Source organism: Bubalus kerabau, chromosome 14, assembly GCF_029407905.1.
Source record: "Bubalus kerabau isolate K-KA32 ecotype Philippines breed swamp buffalo chromosome 14, PCC_UOA_SB_1v2, whole genome shotgun sequence".
NCBI classification, from domain to species: domain Eukaryota; kingdom Metazoa; phylum Chordata; class Mammalia; order Artiodactyla; family Bovidae; genus Bubalus; species Bubalus kerabau.
The window spans coordinates 65,071,774-65,098,596 of record NC_073637.1 but is presented as its reverse complement, the minus strand read 5'-3'; the positions used below and the strand labels follow the sequence as shown (position 1 = coordinate 65,098,596).

Sequence of the window (26,823 nt, the reverse complement as noted above, 5' to 3'; positions counted from 1 at the left end):
GAAATGGTATGAACCTAACAGAAGCAGTAGATATTAAGAAGAGGTGGCAGGAATACACAGAAGAACTGTACAAAAAAGATCTTCACAACCAAGAAAATCACGATGGTATGATCACTCACCTAGAACCAGACATCTTGGAGTGTGAAGTCAAGCGGGCCTTAGAAAGCATCACTACGAACAAAGCTAGTGGAGGTGATGGAATTCCAGTTGAGCTATTTCAAATCCTGAAAGACGATGCTGTGAAAGTGCTGCACTCAATATGCCAGCAAATTTGGAAAACTCAGCTGTGGCCACAGGACTGGAAAAGGTCAGTTTTCATTCCAATCCCAAAGAAAGGCAATGCCAAAGAATGGTCAGACTACCACATAATTGCACTCATCTCACATGCTAATAAAGTAATGCTCAAAATTCTCCAAGCCAGGCTTCAGCAATATGTGAATCGTGAACTTCCAGATATTCAAGATGGTTTTAGAAAAGGCAGAGGAACCAGAGATCAAATTGCCAACATCCACTGGATCATGGAAAAAGCAAGAGTGTTCCGGAAAAAGCAAGGGAGTTCCAGAAAAACATCTACTTCTGCTTTATTGACTATGCCAAAGCCTTTGACTGTGTGGACCACAATAAACTGTGGAAAATTCTTCAAGAGATGGGAATACCAGACCACCTGATCTGCCTCTTGAGAAACCTATATGCAGGTCAGGAAGCAACAGTCAGAACTGGACATGGAACAACAGACTGGTTCCAAATAGGAAAAGGAGTTTGTCAAGGCTGTATATTGTCACCCTGTTTATTTAACTTCTATGCAGAGTACATCATGAGAAATGCTGGACTGGAAGAAACACAAGCTGGAATCAAGATTGCCAGGAGAAATATCAATAACCTCAGATATGCAGATGACACCATCCTTATGGCAGAAAGTGAAGAGGAACTCAAAAGCCTCTTGATGAAAGTGAAAGTGGAGAGTGAAAAGGTTGGCTTAAAGCTCAACATTTAGAAAACGAAGATCATGGCATCCGGTGCCATCACTTCATGGGAAATAGATGGGGAAACAGTGGAAACAGTGTCAGACTTTATTTTTCTGGGCTTCAAAATCACTGCAGATGGTGACTGCAGCCATGAAATTAAAAGACGCTTACTCCTTGGAAGAACTACCATATGACCCCGCAATTCCACTCTCAGATATATATTAGAAAAAACCCCAAACACTAATTCACAGATATGTGTACCTCACTGTTCATAGCAACATTATTGACAATTGCTAAGATATAGAAGCAACCTAAGTGTCCATCAATGGATGGATAAAGATGTGGTGTGTATGTGTGTGCACGTGCACACACACATACACAGTGGAATACTAGTCAGTCATAAAAAATGAAAATTTGCTATTTGTAACAATGTGGATGGACTCAGAGGATATTATGTTTAGTGAAATGTCAGAGAAAGACAAATGCTATATAATGTCACTTATATGTAAAATCTACAAGATAAAAATACACCAGTGAATATAGCAAAAAGAAACATACTCAGATATAGAGAACAAATTGGTAGTTACCAGTGGGGAGATGGAAGACAGGAGGGGCAAGCTTGGGGTGGGGATTAAAAGTTACAAACTACTATTTATAAAATAAATAAGCTACAAAGATAAATTGTACAACACAGGGAATAGCACCAATATTTTATAATAACTAAATGTAGTATGATCTTTAGAAACTGGAAATTACTGTGTTGTACACCTGAAACTTATATAACATTGTACATGAACCAGACCTCAAATAAATAAGTAAATAGTCATCACTACTTGCTCCCACCCCCCCAAAACACCCTCAATCTATAAACAAGTCTAAACTCCTACTGTTGAATCTATATTTTCCAAGATTAATTTATTAATTTAGAATATAAAATATTCCAATAAAATGTTTTCTAAGACTGTGTGGACTAGCAGAGTTACATAGCTCATTTATTTCCCACAAGCTTCACTATATTTTTGCTTGAAACTTTAAACATTAAAGAATTAGCCTTGTTTCTAAAAACTCTGTGTGCAAATGATCATTTTCAGGCCTCAGTCAGCCCTCTCTTGTTTACAGTTTGTGTATGCTGGTAGTAAAATTATAACAAAGTTAAATCTACTTTGAGAATGGACTTTCTATCTGTAGTAAAGTAAAGTGTTAATGGAAAAAAAATTATAGATTCTATTTTTTTGAATATAAACTTGGGGAAGTCAGATTACTGTAGCGATTGCTACTGCAGTATCATTTAAATTCTGTAGACTTTTTATACCTCTTTGGAAATAAAAATCGATTGTTTTTGTAAAACATACCATTTTCCCCTCACTGCTGAGGTTGGAGTACATCACCTCTCTGGACAGTAGAGAGAGGAATGTGTGTGACATGCAGCAGGCACTCAAAAGAAGTGGTGGTCCCTGTCCTTGGAAACTGCACAAGTGTACCTTGGTGTAATACTTTATCCACTACAAAGTCTTTCCACCTGTATTTTAAAACTGTCCCCATAGGATCACTGGAGTGAATCCAAATCAGGTCTTTTATTTTCAGCTCAGGCAACTAAGTGGAATTTGCAAAGGTCCCAGGGCAATCCTGTACATGCCCAATTTCTATGTCATTAGGCTGTCTCAGTTAGTCTTCTTGGGCTGCTGAGACAGAATATCACAGACTGGGGGCCTTAAACAACAGAGATTCATTTTCTTACAGTTCCGGAGACTACAAGGTGCTGACAGCGTTGGTTTCTGGAGAGGCCTTGCTTCCTTCCCATCTTGCAGATGGCTCCTTTCTTGTTGTGGCCTCATGTGGCATTTCCTCTGTGCACACACACTCCTGGCATTTCTTCCTCTTCCTGCTGCTACCGCTAAGTCACTTCAGTCGTGTCCGACTCTGTGCGACCTCATAGACGGCAGCCCACCAGGCTCCCCCGTCCCTGGAATTCTCCAGGCAAGAACACTGGAGTGGGTTGCCATTTCCTTCTCCAATGCATGGAAGTGAAAAGTGAAAGCGAAGTTGCTCAGTCGTGTCCGACTTAGCAACCCCATGAACTGCAGCCTACCAGGCTCCTCCATCCATGGGGTTTTCCAGGCAAGAGTACTGGAGTAGGGTGCCATTGCCTTCTCCGCTTCCTCTTTTTAGAAGGGCATTAATCCTATCGGATTAGGGCCACACCTTTAGAAACTCATTTACCCTTATGTGCTCAGTCGCTCAGTTGTGTCCAACTAAGTAGCCCCACGGACTGTAGCCCCCCAGGCTTCTCTGTCCATGGGATTTCCCAGGCAAGAATACTGGAGTGGTTTTTCTTTTCCCACCCCAGTGGATTTTCCTGACACAGGGATCAAACTCACGTCTCTTGTGTCTCCTGCATTGGCAGGTGGATTCTTTACCACCAGTGCCACCTGGGAAGCCCCATTTAATCTTAACCATCTCCTTAAAGGCCCCGTCTCCAAGTATAGTCACATTGGAGATTAGGGTTTTAACATACAAACACTGGAGGCATACAATTCAGTCCATAACACTCTACCCTGTTTAAAAAATGCTTTAATGGAATCTATTTGAAAATAAGCTCAAAACTTTAAAATATGCATTTGAAGCTTAGATGAAATCTATTATAAAAATAACCAAAATGCTAGAATTTGTCATAATTTAAAGACTCAGATACTAGCCTAGTTCTCTATTCGGTTCAAGCTACTTACCAACAACAGCTCTGAAGTCAATTGTGACCTTTTGATTAATTTCAGGCATAACAGAAAAATATGACAGATTTCATTTGTTATTTTTATGTGATTTGATTTACTTTAGCTTACTTTACTTTTCCCCTGAAGAAGCTGGTGATTCGTAATCATCTGATTCTAGCTCTGGTGAAAGTATTCTTCCCTGGCCAGTTGGTTCCTCTCTATTCTGTTGACCTGGTGCTGCTGGACACCAAGATGTTTGTTTGTTTGTCTAACCATTTGGTCATCCATTTATTCATCCATCCATCCAACAAGTGCTAATTCACCACGACCTTCCAGCAATGGTGTTAGATATTAGGGGGTGGGTTGAGTATCCAAAGGCAGATGGGACCCCATTTAAGACCTTAGTGAGGTCACAGTCCAGGACGTCTGCAACAGTCCCGTAAACCTATAACCACAGTGCATGGCAGTAAATACGATGAAAGTGATGTGCTCCAGGTGCAGTGAGGAGGGCGTGCCAGCCTTCCAGAGAGCTCAGGTTTTCCAGAGTTGTGCTCAGTTGCTCAGTCATGTCCGACTCTTTGCCACCCCATGGACTGAAACTGGTGGTGCTAGTGGTAAAGAACCCACCTGCCAATGCAGGAGACATAAGAGACGGGAAGCAGTGCCTGTTCTACGGGGAAGCAGAGGAGAGTTTTTCAGGTAGGCATACGGAGAGGGAGCATTTTAGGCAAAGCAAACAGAAGATGAGAAAACATGGGAGGTCAAACTCCAGGATGCATTCAGTGAAATCCAAGGAATCAGCCTTGCTGAACTGTGGGGGTGAGTGAGGGGGAGGGCAGTCAAGGTTGGTTAGGAAGGCAGCGACTCCTTCTGGAAGTGACCAGACTGGTGGGCTGGGCTTTATTCCCCCAAGAGGGAGTGCAGGGCTAGGTACATGGCCTTGTTTTTTGCTAGATGAATGAGTGAATAAATGATTTAATAAATATTCATAAGCTTTAAAATTTTTGAAAGAAATCTTTTTATTTTTAATTTAAAAATAGAGCCTTTTGTTTTCAGTTTATATACATTATAGAAAATGGATAGAAGCTTAAAGAAAATGAAATTTCCTGTAATTTTTCTATTATATTCTTTGACATCATTTTCTCTATTACTGAAGGATTTTCAACATTGGGCTGGTAGATTGGAGAAATGACTTACACATGTTATAGCAACAGCAGCAGCCGGGAGATGGATTATGAGCAGAGAATCCAGTGAACAGGTTGTTGTGATTGTCCAGATAAAAAAGTATGAAGCCCTAAAGTAAGACCTAATGGTAGCTGTTCCCTGGGTCAGCATTTGTGAGCTTCTTCTTAAATCAGCCACTCTATTTAGTCAGTCATGCAACACAGAAACAAAGCTGTATGTTCAGGAGATCATTGAGTATTTGTTTGAATAAAAGTTGGCAACTGATTCTGTTTGTGTGTGTGTGTGTACGTGTGTGTGTGTGTGTGTGTGTGTGTGTACGTGTATGTGTGTGTGTGAGAGAGAGAGAGAGATTTGATGAGAGAGCCCTATAACTAGGATCACAATAGCTCAGTTGATTCTCAGATTAACCAAGGCGGAGTACAGAAGAAGGGCTTTGGGGAAAAGGATAGTTGTACGTTGAGTTTGAAGTGCTTGTAGGATATCCAGGTAGGGATGTGTGGTGGTGAGTCTAGACTCGGAAGGGGCCTGAGTTCAGAGGTCTCGGTTTCTCTAAGAAGGACAGTCTTTGGGAAGCTAGAAGTAAACATAGTTCAGGGGGGCCCAGATGGGAGGGAGGAAATCTGAAGGCACGGTGGGGTCAGCCTGAAAGAGCACTCTGGTCCTTCTCAATGGAGCCAGATGGATTTGCAGGGACTAAGTGAAGGAGAGGAGAGACCAGTTAGCTGATGCAGTAACCCAGGCAAAAGAGGTGGGGGGCCGAGCCAGGAGGCAGGCCTCCACAGGGAAGTGGATGGATCTGAGTCACATGGGATTTAGTGTGGTGTCTTTAAGACTCATTCATATTATAGCATGTATCAGAATTTCATCTTTAAGACTGAATAACATTTCATTGTGTGTGTGTGTGTGTATATATATATATATATATACATATAAAACACATTTTGTTTACTCATTCATCTGTAGATGGACATTTGAGTCATTTACACCTTTTGGCTATTGTGAATTATGCTGCTGTGAACATGCGTTTGCTTAGTATTAAAATTTTGTGATTATCTGTCATCTTCAGTAGATGATAGGAGTTTTGTTTTATTCATTTCGTTTCTTGTTTAGCATGTAGTAATGCTGCTACTCTGTAGACCCTCAACATTGACATGTGCATGAAGGACTTAAAATTGATTTACTTTATTTTTATTTAACAAATGCTTATAAATTTCCACGCTAAGTGCCTTTAAAAAATCAACTCTTCTAATTTTACTAAACACCTGGTGAGGTGTAGAACTACCACTATTCCTTTTTTACAGCTGAGGAAACTGAGGCAGAGTTAGTTTGTGGTAGAGCTGAGATTTGAACCGAAACGATCAGGTCGAGGTCTGGACTCTTAGTCACCCTGCTGTGTCGCCTCCCTCGCCCAGCTGGCTGGGCTTGCAGACACATTTGGGTGAGTGGAAACCATCCATGAGGATTGCAAGAGAAGTCCAGAAAAGAGAAACTTCTCATAAACACTCTTTTATGTCAAAATAGTGCAGGGTGCATTTTCAGTACAAAGGTGTGTGGCTAGAAGGAAGATCTGAAGATTTAGGGGAAAAACAAAATTGAAAAACAAAAAAATCAAAAACATCCAACCAGCCAAACAAATCTAAACCCACTGTTCATGTATTTGAGAACTGTGGTCGAGATAGAAAAGCGATCCATAGTGCTGTCGAGTGATTAGATGATGCTCAGAAACACAGCTTGTCGGTCCTTTCTTTCAAGTATCGCTTTTTCAATAATCTTTCAGGTAATGCGTTGGCACTGTAGTTGTGAAGTCCATAATAAAAGTGCCTTAGAAGAAGAAGGGTGGAAGGCAATGGCACCCCACTCCAGTACTCCTGCCTGGAAAATCCCATGGACGGAGGAGCCTGGTGGGCTGCAGTCCATGGGGTTGCTAAGAGTCGGACACGACTGAATGACTTCACTTTCACTTTTCACTTTCATGCACTGGAGAAGGAAATGGCAACCTACTCCAGTGTTCTTGCCTGGAGAATCCCAGGGACGGGGGAGCCCGGTGGGCTGCCATCTATGGGGTCGCACAGAGTTGGACATGACTGAAGCGACTTAGCAGAAGAAGAAAGGTGGAAGGCAAGCCGTGAGCTATGTAGGGAGGTTGGATAAAGGTGGCCCAGGTATTAGGTGTTGCCTCACCACTGAACGGTGCAGCCCACTACCCAGTTTTCCCCTCTACATGTCAGTCTAGAGTCCCTCATCACAGTGGAGGGTCAGTCCTGTTCCTTAATGGGATACTTGTAGCTCCAAGATGCTTTTTCTCTGCTCCAGAGTACAGATACCCTTTCCCCTCATCTGCGCCCAACCAAGGAGGGGAGGACTCAAGAGGTGCTCAGGTCCAGCGATAACTGCCTGTGTCAGCAGAGCACAGCACAATCAGGATTGCTGTGACTTTGCATCAATCATCACCGTTTTGTGTCTGGTCCACTGTCATTGCTACTCAGGCCTCTCACCTTTAACCATCTCCTGGCCATTGCAAATTTGCCACCTTTCTCCAGAGAATGTTCCATTTCATTTTCTTTGCTTATGCTGGTGTCAAGCTCTCTGCACAGGGTCACAGTTGCATCTATGTAAGTCTGACTGACGGTTGGTCATGATTTCAGGTTCCTCGAGACAAGAGGCTACTGTCTGTAAGCAAAGCAAGCGACAGCCAAGAGGACCAGGATAAGAGGTATGATGATATATATAGGAATATGCCTGACTCCCCAGATAACTCCTTTTTTATGTTTTTGACAACAATAGTATTAAACTATAACTTTTTTCTTGAGAGGGTATGGGAGTTAAGAAGCTTAATGTCGGATTTCTCAGTTGGGAGAGCAAATCGTAGTTTTTGGTTTTGCAATTTGCAGAGGTTCATTAGTGTCTTCCAAGGAGGCTGCAAATCCCAAGAGACAGAGATGATATACTGGCAAGATAGCCCACTGCTAGTGTGAACTTTTCTGTTAATTCAGTGGCTGTGTAACTGCGATGAGGCTCTTGAGGGAGTGAGACATTTGAAGATGACCTTTGGTAAGGGGGAGAGGAAGGAGGCCAGGCTGATCTCAGTCCAGGGAGGAGCTGGTAGGGAGCCATGGGTGGCAGAGGACACTGTCAGGGTGCAGGGGCAGGAAAGATATTAGGAGACCATAGGTAACACTCTTTTCCTTCAATCCTGAATTAAGAACCAGGTGAAAAACAAGACACAGATTGAAATTAAAAAGGAAAATAAATCAATTTTATTTCTGATGAAGCTAATCAGAGAATGTGATTTTGAATGGGCAATCTGTAACATATCAGTACTGACTTAGATATGACCTATCATCCAGTCCCAGGCAGGACTTCAGGCCTCCCTGAAGGGACTTATGGCCTGGCCAAGGTGACTGGAGTGTCTGTCCCCTTTCTTTGGCCAAGATGATCCAGACATAAAGGAGGACCCATAAAGGTCTGAACCACCTTGCTCAGCTACTTCTCCCAAAGTAGCTCCCGAACACAACCAATCAAATATATCTCTTCCCCTGCAGAGGAATGGAGATGCCACAGTGCTTTTCTGTTGGAGGGTTTTCCACTTGGAAACATGAAGCCAAGAGAAATGAAGTCTCCTACTAAAACAGATGTCAGAATCTCTCCTGCCCTTGATAGGAACTGCTGTGACCCTGCGATCTTGTCATGTGACTAGCAGTGGGGACCACCCGCCAGCCAGTGATATTGTCCACGTTCACCTCCAGGGCACACCCCCAGCAGAAGGTCAAGGCTGTCTGCATATGATTTGCTGTTCCAAGGGGATCTTCTGGAACTTTATGCTGCTTTGGGGACCCGGGCACTGGTTAGTAGCAGTGATGACAGGGAGAAAGAGGCTGATATTCTTCAGGTCCAATAACTTTTCCTCCATCCAGTCAGTATTGAAGAAGTTAAAGAAGTTTAAGTCCTACACCAGTAATCACAGAAAGATTAGGGATGCATGCAGGAGGTGGAGATGGGGAGAGAAATGAATCTAAAATGTGTGCTCTGTATGTATCGTAATAGATACAAGAGGCCCTGTTTTGGTGAAGTATCTTTTAGAGCAACCTTAAAGACTGACAGCTGCCCATTGTATTTTTTTTTTTTGCCCATTGTATTTTAAAGGCTGTTTTTATGATATCTACAGAGTGCCTTAAAAAAAACTGGCAGTAAGGTATAGACAAATTACCTTGTATAGACTAATTATGACTTTGTAGACTTCTGGTTAAATGTAATTTGGAAGGATATCATTTGGTCTGCAGTGTACTCATGAATTTGTACAAATTCATGAGTACAAAGAATTGTACTTTGTAGTACAATTCTACAAAGGTGCCATGGGCTGGCATAATATCATTACAAATGTTTGTATACAGAAGTCACCACTTTGAAAAGCAATCTCAAGGAGATGAGTCCAGTTTTTTTTTTTTTTTAAGAGTATATTTTCATCACCATTCCTAGCATTGCATTTTTTCCTCATGTTATGATGTTTGGTTCAATTTTAAATTCTATTGCAAGTGAGTCAGTATCTCACAATTGCTCTTAACTTTGCTCAAATCACCCATTTTGGGGGATGACTTTCAAAGTTCTCTGGCATCAGCTTTTCATGTCAGTGCTATCTGTAGAGGCACTGTTACACATTATAGGACAGTGCTGAGTCTATTCTTTCCTTGTTTCGTGGTAATGAAGATTCAACTATATTTGCACGACTCTATTTGCTTGCTTATGTATTTGTTTATAAGAATGCCCCAAAATATTTTGACTTGTGTTTCTTGTTTAGAATCCAAGTGTTTTACATGAAATACAGACTTAAGAAATTTGGACTGAAGTGGACTCTGATGGTAGAGGAGTTGATTAATTTAGAATATTTTGGCCAAGCCAGTAAGACCATGCTTGTGCAAAGCCCAAAAGTGTGAAAAAAGTAGATAATTGCTTTGGTAGCTACTGAACATAGACCAACCCTTCTACACTCAACTTGCAGGATATTATCCAAAGGGTACTGCATAAAATGAGTTTGGGAGATTCTGGGTTACAATTAAACATTTGGAGGAACCCCTGGGGGCCTTTACTATGTTCACGGCTGTGACCCACCAGGGTGGTCTTCTCGCTGTGGCAATAGCATCTTTTTTTAAAATATTGATTTTATCGTGGACTCCTTTCTTGAGGAACATGTATTAACATGCCATGTGATGTTCTGAACAACAAGGTTTAGGAAATACTGATATAAATGGGTGGTCTGGGTTTTGGCATCATCCGCTCACTGGATTCAGATTAAATGTAATATCTAATTTTCACTGTGCCTTAGACACAGATTCATTGTATTGATTTGGCCACGAAAGCAGGTTATTACTGAAAGCCAGAATGTTTATAGACTCGTGATTTTATTCTTTAAAGGATTCCTTTCTAGAGTGGTTTCTTTAGGTCTGTGGCTGACTCAGAGAGGTTCAGGTATTTTTCTGTTGGCTTTGCTCACGAGGAGCCATTTTCTCCCCAAGCTTCCCTTTGAAGTTTTATCTGAAAAATCAAAGCTAAAAATACCAGCCCTGTTTGAGAGTTAGGCAAGTTCAGAGGCCAGTTGACTTCCTTTACAGAGAGGAGCCAGAAAAGCTCAATTCTTAGAAGAACCAATTTTGTTCAAACATTTCTCCTGATGAAAAATGCCTATAAAGCCCAGAAAGCACCTACTGGTTTAAAAAAAGCAGACACTAGGGACAGGGCTGCATACAAAACATGCATTTTCTTTCTGTCATTCAGGATAATCTATAAATAAGAGATGGCCTCAAACCTTACTGAGTACTAGGACTTGGTTAGTAAAATCACTTTGCTGTCAACAGTGCTTATTTAGTAAGAAGTTGCTCTTTGCTTCTGCTCTCACTCAAAATCCTGCAGTATAGATGCAAATAGTTCATCCTATCCTGGTAAGAATTAATTTTCTAAATCCTTTTTTTTTCTCTTTGTACCAGTCAGGAGGTGTGAGATCTGAGAGCTCTTGTCTTACATAAGCCCAGTTACACCACTTCCTTAAGTCCTGATAGTAATTCAATGCTCAGGATATCAATGAGCTCATGGTTTTTCTCAATTAAGTGAAAATATTTTAATGACAAGTTCTCATTATCTTATTTTTATCTGCAAAGGGTTTAGCCTGCAGAACAGTGAAAACTATTCTTCCCAATCTTCTCCTTCAACCTATTGTTCTGCCCCTATTTTTTAAATGACTGTGAATTTTTAAAAAATTATTTTTAATTGAAAGATAATTGCTTTACCAGTATTTACTAGTATCACAAAACCAGTATTGTATTGGTTTCTACCAAATCCCTGTGTTTTTAAAAAAAGGCTATTTAAATTTTTTTCTTTTGAAAGCTTTCAAACATATTCATTAAAAAAACGGTAGTATAATGAACCCCCAAAGACCTGTTCCATCCTCCAGATTCAGTACTTGATAACTTTTTCTTACACCTATTTATTCTTCACCATTTCTTTCTTTCCCTTCTTTCTTTCTTTCTTTTTTTAAAAAATTTTTATTGCAATAGTATTTAAAATAAGTTCCTGGCTTACTTTATGTCATTTCACCTGTGACATGACCTATTTAGAGATCCATATCCATTTGATATGGATCTCTAAATAAACAAGGACTTTTTATTACATAATCTCAAAATCATTATCACATCTAAGTGAATGAACAATACTCCTTAACATCAGCTAACTTTCAGTTCATATTTGATTGTCTCAAAAATCCCATTGCCTCATAAATACCTCTTTGGCTTTTTAGATTGGGATCCAAACAAGATCTGCTCGTCCTATTTGGCTGTCATGGCTTTTAAATCTCTTAACCTAGAACAAGTCTTCCACCTTTCTTTCTTTCTTTTTTCATGCCTCTGCCTTATTGAGGAAACCAGGTCAGTGAGATGTGTGATATTCTGGTTTGTATGGTTGTTTCTTTTCAGTGTTGTTTAAATTATTCTTCCAGCTCCCATATAGCCTAAGAACTGGAAGTTAGATATAAAGCTTGGTTTGATTTAGAGTCAACATTTGTTTTTTGTTGAGCAATTTCTAGGTGGGGCTGATCGCATGCTACCAGGAGACACATGGGGGTGGTTGTCCTACTTCTAGTGATGGAAAGATCCATTTCATTCCATTGTAAAGCTCACCATCATTTTTTTTTCCTCTAATGCATTAGCATCCGCTGATTCTTGCTTGCATCAGTTATTAGGAGTTGCAAAATGATGATTTTTCTAATTCTATCCTGTTGCTGGGGGGCGGGTTTCAATACACAGAAACTGTCACGGCACGAGTGAAGCCCAGAGTAATCTGAGCGGAGGAGAAAACCGAGTGCAGGTCCTGAAGACTGTTCCAGTGAACCTTTCCCTGAATCAAGACCACCTGGAGCATTCCAAGCGGGAGCAGTACAGCACGAACGTCCCCGAGAGCCCAGCCATCATCCCCGTGTCAGGAATCACAGTGGTGAAGGCTGAAGATTTCACCCCGGTTTTCATGACACCACCTGTGCACTATCCCCGAGGAGAAGGGGAGGAGCAACGCGTGGTTATCTTTGAACAGACTCAGTATGGCGTGCCGTCCATGGCCGGCCATAGCACCTACCTCAAGGACGACCAGCGGAGCACCCCGGACAGCACTTACAGCGAGAGCTTCAAAGACGGAAACACAGAGGTGAGTCCCTGGCTCTTACATCAGGAGCCCGAACCGAAACCCAGAGCCCATACCTAACTTTTTTCCTCTGTTTGCTTAAAAAAAAAAATGTATTTATTTCTTTTTGGCTGCACGGGATCTTCATTGCTGCATGCTGGCTTTCTCTAGTTGCGGTAAATGGGGCTACTCTCTAGTTGCCGTGCATCGGCTTCTCATTGCGGTGGCCTTTCTTGTTGAAAAGCACGGGCTTTTGGGGACCTGGGCTTCAGTAGTTTCAGCGAATGGGCTCTACAGCACAGGCTTAATAGTTGTGGCCCCCTGACTTAGCTGTTCCACGGCACGTGGGATCTTCCTGGACCGGGGATAGAACTCCTGTCTCCAGCATTGGCAGGTGGATTCTTTACCACTGAGCCCCCCAGAAAAGCCCTTTATTTGCTTTTTATGTGGGATGAGTGATTTCAACTGTGAGTTCATTTTTTTTTTTGGAACATGTTTGCTTCTTTCTTTATAAACAGATTTTATTAAAACACTGGTTGTGTGAAGGAATATTCCCATTTTCCTGACTCTGAGATGACAGATTCCTCTATTGGCTTTAATTTTAGTCTTAAAATCAAATATTTGTGAAGAACAGAGCTGTTTGTGTGGAAATTTCCTACTTTTTAAAGTTTTAACCTTGACTTCTCCTAGTTTGTAACCTTTCAAATGGCAGCCAAAGATGTTGCCTGCCCATCATTTTTTAAAAATGAAGCAACTCTTCTTTAAAAACTTATTTATTTTTAATTGAAAGATAATTGCTTTATGATATTGTGTTGGTTCCTGCCATATAGCTGCATGAATCTGCCATAGGGATACATATGTCCCTTCCCTCTTGAACCTCCTTCCCACCCCACTCCGCCATCACAGAGCTGATGTGATGAGCTCCCTGAGTCATACAGCAGATTCCCATTGGTTACTTTACATATGGTGGTGTACATGTTTCCATGCTACTCTCCATTCACCCACCCTCTCCTTCCCCCATGGTGTCCACAAGTCTGGTCTCTATATCTGCACCTCCATTCCTGCCCTGCAAATAGGTTTATCAGTACCATCTTTCTAGATTCCATATATATGTGTTAATATACAATATTTTTTTTCTCTTTCTGACTTACTTCACTCCATATAATAGGCTCTAGGTTTATCTACCACTGACTCAAATGTGTTCTTTTTATGGCTGTGTAATATTCCATTGTACATATGTACCGCAGCTTCTCTATCCATTCATCTGTTGATGGCCATCCACAGGTTGCTTCCATGCCTTGCTGCTGCTGCTGCTAAGTTGCATCAGTCGTGTCTGACTCTGTGCGACCCTATAGACGGCAGCCCACCAGGCTCCCCTGTCCCTGGGATTAGCTATTGTAAATAGTGCTTCAGTGAACACTGGGGTACATGTGTCTTTCTCAATTATGGTTTTCTCAGTGTATATGCCCAGTAGTGGGATTGTTGGGTCTTACGGTTTTATTTTTTATAAAACTAGTTTTATTCCTAGCTTTTTAAGGAATCTCCATATGCTTCTCCATATGCTCCTCTGTAGTAATATCAATTGATATTCCCACCAACAGTGAAAGAGGGTTCCATTTTCTCCACACCCTCTCCAACATTTATTGTTTATAGATTAAAACTATATAACTCTTTAAAGAACTTGTCAGATGAAAACTCAAGGAAGAATTGGTATTATCAGTAATAAAGTGTGTATATGTATGTGTACTTTGCACCTTACAGATAGATTCTGTGTATTCTTCTCATGTGCCCAAAGAATTTGCAGAAGCAGTTGATCTTTGCTTGCTTGTTTGTTTTAAATTCACAGGTTTTAAGGGCACAGTTTGAAAATTTTGTTAATTGTATCCAGTTGTGTAACCAACATCAGAATCAACAGACAGCTTCCTCACCCTAAAAGTCTGAACTTGAAGCTCTCCCCTCCCCTCTTGCTCATGGCAAACACTCACCTGCCGTCAGTCACTATAGTTTTGCTTTATCTAAAATTTCATGTAAATGGAATGATAGAGTACGCAATCTTGTATGTTCTCTTCTTTCATTTAGTATGATATTTTTGAGTTTCATCTATGTTATTGGTTATATTAATAATTTGTTCCTTAAATTGCTGAGTAGTATTCCATGGTAAGCATATATCACAATTTATTCACCAGCTGGTGGATATTTGTTGCTTCTAGTTTTTGGCTATTATATAAATAATGCTGCTGTGGACATTCAGGTTTTAATGTGGACGTATGTTTTCATCTCTCTTGGGTACATAACTATGGCTGGACTTGGTGAGTCATCTGGTAAATGTATATGTAGCTTTATATGGGTCATGTGGGAAATGTATGTGAAATGTTTCAAGGTAGCTGTAATATTTTCATTCTCACCAGCATTGCATGAGGATTCCCCTTTTCCACATTCTTGCCCAAGCTTGATACCACCAATCTTTTTAGCTTTACTTTAGTGTATATGTGATGTTGTCTCATTATGGTTTAAACCTGCATTTCTCTGATGTCTAGTGATGTTGAATATTATTCTGTGTGTTTATTTGACCACTTCTATAACTCCTTTTGTGAAATGTCTGTTTCAAATAATTCCCCCAATTTTTAGATTGGGCTGCTGGTCTTTCTTTTATTAAGTTGTATGAGTTTCTTAAATTGTGTAACCCTTGACCAGTTATGTTTTGCAATTTGATGGCTGCTTTATTTAACTATTCAAACAGCAACAATATTTAATCTTGATAAAGTCCAATTGATCAATATTTTTCTCTTAGAGTTTATGCTTTTGATATATTGTTTAAGAAATCTTGGCCTAACCTAATGTCACAAATATTTTCTGTTTTTTTTTCCCTAAACATTTAATAGTTTTTACCTCTTGAGTGTAGGTTTATGATCCACTCTGAGATAATTTTCATATTGGATACTAGAGAAGTGCTGTCCCATTTTTTTTTTATGTTGACATCCAGTGTTCCTGTTCCAGAACCACTTGTTAAAAAGGCAGTATTCTCTTCATTTAATTGCCTTGAGATCTTTGTAGAACATCAGTTGCTAATATAATTGTGAATCACCACTCCAATTTTTGACTTGGCGTATGTCATGGTTTTTTTTTTGAGTTTGTGTCAGCTTCTTCCACATTTCGGAGCAGTGACTCTGCATTTGAGTCACTGGTCACTGACATCTCATTTTGCCTGGCCGATTAAAGACAACAGCAGAAGGAGAAAACTTGTGTTTTTTTCCTCTCTTAAAGAGGAGTGTGGTGGCAGCATACTGAACACTTGCAGCCTGCTGCCCATTTAGCTGCCAATAGGACAAACTTCAGCCACTGAGGCTGAGATGGTAACCTTAAACAATAGTATCTTAAAACAATAAGCATTTGATGAGCACTTACTCTGTGCTGGGATCATTCTATGTAATGTGGACTCATGTAATCCTCCCAAAACTCCCACGAGGTAGGTACTATTATTGTCATCTCTGTTTTCCAAATGAGATGCGTAAGGGCAGCTGTGAACATACCGCAGTAAGTGGCAAAGATGGGACTTGCCACAAGCTATTGGTCTCCAGGGCCAACGTCCTTGACCGTTACCTCTATATTCAGAGACAACGTGGGGCCTTCTGGTTCTCAGGAGTTCCATTGCTGAACATACTGCCTTACCCCGATGTGTTCATTTTTTAATCTGAGTGTTCTTTATCTATGTCATTAGCAGTTTCTCATCTTTCATATGACAATAAGAGGGACAAAAGGAACCAGCTCTCTTCAGCGTTGGTGGGGGTTCACAGTAGACAGGTCACACTAGCAGCCTTTCCTTTCCTGACTCGTCATTCCTGAATGCCTGCTGCTTTCTATGAACTTGGGGAAAGAGCAGAGCGAGACAGGATAAATTTGCTGTGCTCATCAGGGTTCCATATTTTTGGGGTTCTGGGGGCTTTACATCAAGCATTCAATGTCCTTGTAGTGACAATGGTATCTTCAGGTTTGCTTCTTTGGCTTCCTGTGTGGCTTAAAATCATCAACAAGCTTCTTCTCCCTGTTCCCCTCTCCTTTTTTTCCTGTTATTTCTGGGATGAGCGGGGGCTACTTCCTAGTTGTAGTGCATGGGCTTCTCATTGCAGTATCTTCTCTTGTTGCGGAACACGGGCTCTAGGTGCACAGGCTTCAGTGGTTGCAGCAGGCTTAAAAGTTGGGGTCCATGGGCTTAGTTGCTCTGAGGTTTGTGGGATCTTTCCAGACCAGGGATTGAACCTGTGTCCCCTGCATTGGCAGGTGGATTCTTAACCAGTGGGCTACCAAGGGAGTCCCCCTGCTCCTTCTTCTTTTCTTTTTTTTTTCAAACTGAGTAAGGGATCTTGTAGGGTTTTGGTATTGTTGAATATTTGGTTTGCCCTCAAGCAGTCAGGGGTGCTTCTGTAGGGAAAAGCAAATCTCTCCACAAAGGAATGTGAGGTGCATACTTTTTCACTAAAGGGTTGCTACTAATGTTTTTCTCACACAGTGCAGAAATATTCCATTAGTCACAGAAGAGTCCATGGATGTGGTCCAATGTCAATGGAACCGTCACCCTATTTGGGGGATGTGTTATCAGTTGTGTTGTAGATAAAGAGGCTTATGAAAGGAAGCTATTGTATTCGGGGTTTTATTTTGAAGTGAATGAGAAAGCAGCTCACCAGAAATGAAATGTGAAGATTATTTCCATTGGATTTAGTTTAGATGCTCTCCTAGTCTTGGAAATCAGTATTTACATTGCATAAGGTATTTCAATGTGATGTAAATTAATTGAAATCATCTGTCATGATCTTCAGCCATGGCATTGTCAACAGGTTATAAAATTAGGTGATTTCAGAGTGATTTCACCAAGTAAATTTCACTAAGGAAAATTTGTCTAAAACCTAGTACTTCCTTTAGGCAAACTATTAAAATCCCTACTACTTGTTGAATTGGCAAGTTTCATTTGCTATTACAGATGACTTCTCTCTGTATCTGTATGTGTATGTGTGTGAGTGTGTCTGTGTGGGTGAGTGTGTGTGTGTGTGTGTGTGTGTACTGATACTAAGGAAGGGAGCAATTTGGTTCAATTCAAGCCAGTAGCATTAAAAAGTTCTTTAATGAATTTATTTAGCTAATTTGATTTATATTTTATTCTATATCCTCTTTGTAGTAACATTTGGTAAATATTTGTTTACACTCGTTGTTAGGCATTTTGCTAAATGTGGGAGTAGAGAGAAGGGGGTGTGCCTTGGTTTCTGTGCTCTAGAAGGTTACTATATAATCTGTGAAGAGACATAACAATGGTTGCTGTTTATTGAGTATTACTGTATGCCAGGCACTGTGGCTTACACATTTTATTTAATATTTACTATGCCACAATTCTGCAAGGAAGGTATTATTTTTCCCACTTTACAGATGAAAAAACAGATCCAGAGAGCTTATGAATGTGCCAAATGTCACACAGCTAATAAGCAAAGAGTCGAGTTGATAAATATAAATCAGTGTAGTATTAACAGCTATCAGGTTTCTAAAGTGAAAGTGAAAGTCGCTCAGTCCTGTCCAACTCTTTGCGACCCCAGGGACTATACAGTCCATGGAATTCTCCAGGCTAGAATACTGGAGTGGGTAGCCTTTCCCTTCTCCAGGGGATCTTCTCAACCCAGGGATCAAACCCGGGTCTCCCGCATTGCAGGCAGATTCTCTACCAGCTGAGCCACAAGGAAAGCCCTATCAGGTTTCTAGGAAACATGTAAAACTTGTGAGAGGGAAGAAAGAGTTTTTATAGGAAAATCATGTGTATTGTCGTTATAAGAATCAAAGTAGAAGAAAGAATTTGCTTATTCTACTCTATAATTTTGTATAAGTCAGTTAACAGAAGTCTAGCTGTAGGAATGAAGAAACTCCAGATCTCAGTGATATGATACAGTAAAAGTTGATTTCTTGCTAACAATCTTGATACAAGTCTATAGACTTGTCTTCTGATCAGGAATCCAGGTCCTCTCCATCTTCTGACATTACCGTCTCTATATTTGACTTCAGAGTCACCCTAGCTGGGGAATAGAGGCCATGGAGATGGCACACTGGCTTGTAAATACTTTGATCTGAAAGTGGTGCTATTCCCCCGTTCACATTTCATTGGCTAGAACCAGTCACATGGTCTCAACTAACTGCAAGAGGGCTGACAAGTCGATTTCCCATTTAGTCCTCCAGTTTGCTCAGGAAGGAGAACCATTCAGATCAGATCAGTCGCTCAGTTGTGTCCAACTGTTTGTGATCCCATGAATCACAGCACACCAGGCCTCCCTGTCCATCACCAACTCCCGGAGTTCACCCAGACTCATGTCCATCGAGTCAGTGATGCCATCCAGCCATCTCATCGTCTGTCGTCCCCTTCTCCTCTTGCCCCCAATCCCTCCCAGCATCAGAGTCTTTTCCAATGAGTCAACTCTTTGCATGAGGTGGCCAAAGTACTGGAGTTTCAGCTTTAGCATCATTCCTTCCAAAGAAATCCCAGGGCAGATCTCCTTTAGAATGGACTGGTTGGATCTCTTTGCAGTCCAAGGGACCCTCAAGAGTCTTCTCCAACACCGCAGTTCAAAAGCATCAATTCTTCGGTGCTCAGCGGTCTTCACAGTCCAACTCTCACATCCATACATGACCACAGGAAAAACCATAGCCTTGACTAGACGGACCTTTGTTGGCAAAGTAATGTCTCTGCTTTTTAATATGCTATCTAGGTTGGTCATAACTTTCCTTCCAAGGAGTGAGCGTCTTTTAATTTCATGGCTGCAGTCACCATCTGTAGTGATTTTGGAGCCCAGAAAAATAAAGTCTGACACTGTTTCCACTGCTCCCCCATTTATTTCCCATGAAGTGATGGGACCGGATGCCATGATCTTCGTTTTCTGAATGTTGAGCTTTAAGCCAACTTTTTCACTCTCCACTTTCACTTTCATCAAGAGGCTTTTGAGTTCCTCTTCACTTTCTGCCATAAGGATGGTGTCATCTGCATATCTGAGGTTATTGATATTTCTCCCGGCACCCTTGATTCCAGTTTGTGTTTCTTCCAGTCCAGCGTTTCTCATGATGTACTCTGCATATAAGTTAAGTAAACAGGGTGACAATATACAGCCTTGACGGACTCCTTTTCCTATTTGGAACCAGTCTGTTGTTCCATGTCCAGTTCTAACTGTTGCTTCCTGACCTGCATACAGATTTCTCAAGAGGCAGGTCAGGTGGTCTGGTATTCCCATCTCTTTCAGAATTTCCCACAGTTTATTGTGATCCACACAGTCAAAGGCTTTGGCATAGTCAATAAAGCAAAAATAGATGTTTTTCTGGAATTCTCTTGCTTTTTCCATGATCCAGCGGATGTTGGCAATTTGATCTCTGGTTCCTCTGCCTTTTCTAAAACCAGCTTGAACATCAGAAAGTTCACGGTTCACATATTGCTGAAGCCTGGCTTGGAGAATTTTAAGCATTAGTTTACTAGCGTGTGAGATGAGTACAATTGAGCGGTAGTTTGAGCATTCTTTGGCATTGCCTTTCTTTGGGATTGGAATGAAAACTGACCTTTTCCAGTCCTGTGGTCACTGCTGAGTTTTCCAATTTGCTGGCATATTGAGTGCAGCACTTTCACAGCATCATCTTTCAAGATTTGAAATAGCTCAACTGGAATTCCATCACCTCCACTAGCTTTGTTCATAGTGATGCTTTCTAAGGCCTACTTGAGAACCATTAGGTTAACCAAAAAGTTTATTCAGGTTTTTCCATAATATCTGAAAATATAAAATATGAAAATATATATTTCATATAATATATTAAATATTTCATGTAATATATCAATAATAATAATTGATAATTATATCAGTGTATATAGTAATTGGTATATAATATATATTCAGATTTCCCATAATATTTGGAAATATATAAATATGGAAATATAATATGTATTATATTATATACATGTATGTAAATATAATATCTTATGGAAAAACCTAATGAACTTTTTGGCCCACCCAATATTTATAGGGAAGATGAGATATCTCTACCGTGTATTTCATTATTTAGCCCCTGGTATGTTAATTGTCAAATTAATGTAGTTTGCAGAGAATCCTGTAATGAAATCAAAGAATTATTATTTGTCATACCCAACAGACTTATGATGGTTTTGTCCATTGATGTCCTCCTATTCATCTGTAGACTGATACGGAAAGTTACCCTGGATCTAAACACTGTCCAGTGTGATTTTTAAATTTTTCATTTCCTCCCCTAACTAAAGAATAAAACCTTGAAAATGTTGATCCAGTTACTAAAATGGATCATGGCTTTGCTTTTGATTAGTGCAACCAATTTTATTATTTTTTATTTCAAATACTCGAAATAGTGCATGTAGTACCGCTAAAACTTCTATCATTTATTATTTTGTTCTTGAGCCAAGAAAAATTTTGGAAAATCCTTAGAATACAAATTTTATACTTTGGGAAGATTTAGGTTTCTCTGTATGTGCTGTGCTGTGCTAAGTCGCTTCAGTTGTGCCCGACTCTTTGCAACCCTATGGACTGTAACCCGCCTGTAATGGCTCCTCTGTCCATGAGATTCTCTGGGCAAGAATACTGGAACTGGTGACCATGCCCTCCTCTGGGGGATCTTCCCAACCCAGGGCTTGAATTTGTGTCTCTTACATCTCCTGCATTATTGTTTACTACCAGTGCCACCTGGGAAGCCCTTGCTGCTGCTGCTGCTAAGTCGCTTCAGTCGTGTCCGACTCTGTGCGACCCCAGAGACGGCAGCCCACCAGGCTCCCCCGTCCCTGGGATTCTCCAGGCAAGAACACTGGAGTGGGTTGCCATTTCCTTCTCCAATGCATGAAAGTGAAAAGTGAAAGTGAAGTCACTCAGTCGTGTCCGACTCTTAGCGACCCCATGGACTGCAGCCTACCAGGCTCCTCCATCCATGGGATTCTCCAGGCAAGAGTACTGGAGTGGGGTGCCATTGCCTTCTCTGTGGGAAGCCCTTAGTTTTCTCTGTAGTCAAAGTTGATAAGAATTGGATGTCCCATTATTCTGGCTCCTAGGAGCCCTCTATCCAACTCTTGCATAGAATGGATTTGGAAATTCCCTTTCTGTTAAAGCTGTTTCTTGGCAGCACCGTTTGATACTTTGATACTCTTGCCTCTTGAAGAAGTTCTTGTCTTTATGTCCATAGCTCAGTTGCCATCTATGCCCTGAATACTTTGCACACTTTTTTCTCTAGCCCAGTTCTCTCTGCACCCTGTACCTTTGTGCCCAACTGCCTGTTTGATTTTGAAAAGTAAAAGTGAAAGCCGCTTAGTCGTGTCCAACTCTTTGGGACCCTGTGGACTATAGCCTACCAGGCTCCACTGTCCATGGAATTCTCCAGGCCAGAATACTGGAGTGGGTAGCCGTTTCCTTCTCCAGGGGATCTTCCCAGCTTAGGGATCGAACCCAGGTTTCCCACATTGAAAGCAGATTCTTTACCATCTGAGCCACCAGGGAAGCCCCCTGTTTGACTTTCCACCTATACAAAACCTGGTTTACAAATTGTTTTCCACCCTAGTGGAGTGACACCACCATCTTTCTGGTTTCTGAAGAGACTAGGATTTTTTTTTTCTGCATACTTTGCTCTCTTATCATCCTGGTCTAAGTCATTACCAGTTCTATCAACTCCTCTTTCTTTTTTTTTAAATATTTATTTTAATCCACTTATTTGGCTGGGCCAGGTGTTAGTTGCACTTGGACCCTTTTTAGTTGCATCTAGCAGGATCTACCAGGTGTGGCATCTGAACTCTTATTGCAGCATGTGGGATCTAGTTCCCTGACCAGGGATTGAACTCACACCCCCTGCATTGGAAGCTCATAGTCTTAGCCACTGACCCACCAGGAAAAGTCTCCGACTTCACTTTCTTACATCTCTCCGAAATCCTTCCTTTGTCTCCATTCTGCTTCCACCTTACTGACTCAAGCTGTCATTATCTCTGGTCTTTGAAACAGTCCACTTTTGTACACTGTACCTGGGATGGTCTTTTCAAAATTATAATCTGATCATGACACCCTCTTATTGAAATCCCATTGTTTCTAGGATCAAGGTCTAAATCTGTAACTGGTTTTCAGGGCCTTGCACGTTCTGTTTCTCCTCTGCCTTTCCCACCTCACCTTGCACATCTTTCCCCCTGGTGCTCTCTGCTCTGAGCTTCATTCAGTTCTGTGAGCCTAATATGCTCCTTCTGCCTCAAGACCCCTGTGAATGCTGCTCCATGTTTCAGATCTGTGCTGTGCACTAGGTACTGTAGTCAGTAGCCACATACAGCTATTAAAATGGATAAAATTTAAAATTTAATTCCTCATTCCCATTATCTCCATTCTGAGTGCTCAGTAGATACATGTGGCTAGTGGCTACTGTATTAGACAGTGAAGATATAGAACATTTCCATCTTTGCATAAAGTTCTGTTGAACAATGTTATTCTAGAATGTTCTTTATTACCTTCCACACCCTTCCTCCTGTGTGACTTTCTTAGGGAAGACCTCCTTGTCCTCTCCTTTCAGTTTCTAGTAAAATCAGTTTTCTTTGAATCTAAGTCCACCAGCCAAAGACTACCACGAACATATTTGTAGTCAAAGTTGCATTTATTTAGTCTGTTTCTGCAGGGAATCCTCAGGGACAGCTCATAAGAGAGAGCTGGGAGGAGCTCTTGATACTGTTTGGGCTTGTGCTGGATGAATCTAAGAAGGGATCATGGAAGTGACAACCAGTTCTGGATTCTGTATATCAAGATGTGGGGGCGGTCTAGAAACTGGGTATCTTGGTTGTCATTGTTCAGAAGAGGTGATGAACAAAGCGAGGCTGAGGATATCTTTGCTAGGAAAGCATCAGTCCCACAGGAGGAGGGAGCGTTGTGTAGCTGTGTTGCTGTCTTCTGGGTTTCTGTTGGGAGCATTGCTTATCTTCTGTTGGTCTTCTCTGTTGTGCCACTGGAAACAGTACATCCTGTTAGAACCATCTAGGCTGATTGTCAGTGGGACTGATTTCTACTTTCTCAGTTGTGATGTACTGTCCTAGAATCTGTGGCTGTTCCTCAGAGTGTTTGCACATGGTTTTTAAGTTTTTAAATGAATGATTATTTGGCTAATATTTTTCACCTACTAGACCAGAAGCTTCATGAGAGCAGGGCCTGCATCTTTTCTTTTCCACCGTGGTATCCATAGCACCTAGCATGGTGTCTGATACAAAGTGGATGCTCAGTAAGTATTTACTGAAAGAGTGGATGAATGAATACATTAATAAGACCTAAAAATTGGTGACTGATTAAAGACATGGAATTATATAGCTATATCTGATGTACATATAAACTGTGATGTAAGGGTCCACTGCGTTCTAGAGATGGTGGTTGGAAAATAAACCACTATCCTAGAGATAGTGGTTAGAGATGGTGGCTGGAAAATAGCTGGGAGCAACCCTTTCTTGGGGATGACAGAGGATGAGATGCACGGATGGCATCACTGACTCAATGGACATGAGTTGGAGCAAACTCTTGGGGACAGTGAAGAATAGAGAAGCCTGGTGTGCTGCAGATCATGGGGTCGTAAAGTGTTGGACACAACTTAGCAACTGAGCAACAACACCACCAAACCCTTTCCTGAGAAGGAAATCTTTGAATTACTTGTCAAAGAATGGACATTTATGTCAGGGAAAGGAGAAGCAAGAAGGTTGTTTCTTAGAGAGACTAGAAAAAAGGCCACAGTGGAAGGTCCAGATGTATGTGATCCACCAAGTGCTTTTTCTTCAATGTTCTGTTATATTCGCTTTAGGATCAAGAGTTAGCGCTTTTGTGCATCTGCTTGAAAAGGTTCTGCTGCTGCTGCTGCTGCTAAGTTGCTTCAGTCGTGTCCAACTCTGTGCGATCCCAGAGACGGCAGCCCACCAGGCTCCCCCGTCCCTGGAATTCTCCAGGCAAGAACACTGGAGTGGGTTGCCATTTCCTTCTCCAGTGCATCAAAGTGAAAAGTGAACATGAACTTGCTTAGTCATGTCCGACTCCTAGCGACCCCATGGACTGCAGCCCACCAGGCTCCTCGGTCCATGGGATTTTCCAGGCAAGAGTACTGGAGTGGGGTGCCATTGCCTTCTCCATGAAAAGGTTCTAAAATATAGTAAAATGCATCCTACTTGCACTAAATATACAACAACTGGATGTCTGTGAACCCAAACCTCCTTATGTTATGACTTAGAGTATTATGACTTATAATATTATGACTTAGAGTTTCCTCTGCAAACTCACTCTTAACAGTGTTGCAATAATGAAGATCTTAGAGAAGGGCACTAAATATGGTCAAGTGGTCACTATAGAACAGAAGTTAATACACGTAGATAGGGCTCGCCACATTCCAGGAACTGTTCTTAGTAGTTCACCACTAATAATGCAGTTAATTCTTCTCATCACTACAACTGTGCATTTTACAGCTGAAGAAAATATGGCACTTGCCCCAGTCTACACAGGCTGCAGGTAAAAGAACTAGACCTGACTCTAGACAGTCTTACTCCTGAAACTATGCTCTTAACACTCTCAATAGGGCTTATGATATGCTGTGTGGCCTCTCTGTATTCAGTGTTCCATTAACTCGGAATTCGTGACTTTTGGAATAGTGCTGGAGATAAGAAAATAGAAGAGATGTTTAAACGTTTGAGGTAACAGTTTCCAGTACCTGAAAGCACCTTAGGAGCACCTGTGAATATGTGAAGAAAAGTACAAATACATTTTATGTTGAATATAATTCTCAATGTGCAGGTACTATGCCAGTTCTGTACACAAATGGTAACTATTTTCACTGTAGTTGAAAATACAATACCAAAAAAATGTGTAATTCTAAAACAAGGATAAGACAGTTTGGATACCTTTGCCACTTTGGTGGTGGGGGGAGCATAATGACTCACCTATTTAATTTTGATGACTTTTTATATTTTGCAGAAATTTCGGAGTGCTTCGGTTGGGGCTGAGGAGTACATGTACGATCAGACATCAAGGTTGGTTTCCAGGAGATGCCCCTAGACACTGATGCACCGATAACTGTTTAAATGTATCTTCAACTTATACTTCTGCACCTTTAAAATAAAATCTTCTTCTCTGCACAATGTCTTCTAAATTATTATTTCCAGTCTTGATCAGCTTTCTGAGACCCATACTCTTTCTTTGTCCTTTAGTTGGCTAGATATCCCTTCTTAGGTGTTCCTCTGAACGTCAAACACTTGGGCCTCCAACACACCATGTACATAATGGAACTCTCTTTTTTTCTCCTCCTTTCCCCTTCCTTCTTGACTTCTTTCACATCTGTTCTTCCACTTTTATTCCCTCTTTTAAAAAATTAATTAATTAATTCTATTTTTTTGGCTGTGCTGGGTCTTCAATGCTGCGTGCAGTCTTTCTCCAGTTTTGGCCAGCAGGGGCTACTCTCTCGTTGCGGTGTACGGACTTCTCATTGTGGTGGCTTCTCTTGTTGTGGAACACAGGCTCTGGGTGCATGGCTTCAGTAGTTGCAGGGCACAGTCTTACTTGCCCTACGGCATGTGGGATCTTCCTGGACCAGGGATAGAGCCCATGTCTTCTGCACTGGCAGGCAGATTCTTAACCACTGGACCACCAGGAAGTCCCACTTTCATTTCTTGTTATGCGTAATGATGTAGCCATCCTCCTAGCCACACACTCCAGAAGTGCCTGAAGATGGGAGAGAAGGGCGTGAATGAATGAATCTCTCCCATTTGCAAATCTTACCACTGATTTCACCATTTCAGAATAAAACACAAATTCCTTATGAAGGTGGTTAGAGCCCTCCATGCATTGTAGACCTCTTCTCCCACTGTGTTTCTTGCCCCTTTACTTTTACGTGTATGACCCTCTTTTCTTCTGTCTGTTTTCTCTTCAAGTCTTTCTTCTCCTTCAGAGTCTTGTTCCAACCTCAGGCTCCCCAGTTATCCTCTCCAGATTGTTCCAGACAGAATTTGGCTGTGCAGTGGTGGCGGCGAAGGGTAGGGAAAAGGCAAAGAAGAAAGTTTCGAATCAACTTCTAAAATATGGAAATGCATGGGTAATTTACATGCTGTCCATCCAGATAACCATGCAACCAGCTATTGGGCCATTAAAAAGAGCATTGACCTACCATTTTCCTGCCCTGTTTTCGCTTTCTGCTGCTGTCATTGTTCCCTGCAATGAGCGAGTTTCTCAGCTTCTTCTCAGCTGTGAAATGAGGAAGGTGGTTCTTATCTTATGCTGTTGATCAGCCTGGGGGACGTG

The 26,823-nt window shown here is 41.2% G+C and overlaps 1 protein-coding gene across 1 annotated transcript in view; it reads left to right on the top strand.

The window, feature by feature from the left end:
• The window catches only part of GRHL2 (grainyhead like transcription factor 2), a 172,645-nt gene that overhangs the window by 49,476 nt on the left and 96,346 nt on the right, over positions 1 to 26,823 (top strand). The window contains exons 3-5 of the mRNA XM_055546510.1: positions 7,504 to 7,571; positions 12,148 to 12,541; positions 25,504 to 25,559. Coding sequence (XP_055402485.1) covers positions 7,504 to 7,571; positions 12,148 to 12,541; positions 25,504 to 25,559 — 518 coding nt within the window. The remainder of the gene's footprint in view (positions 1 to 7,503; positions 7,572 to 12,147; positions 12,542 to 25,503; positions 25,560 to 26,823) is intronic.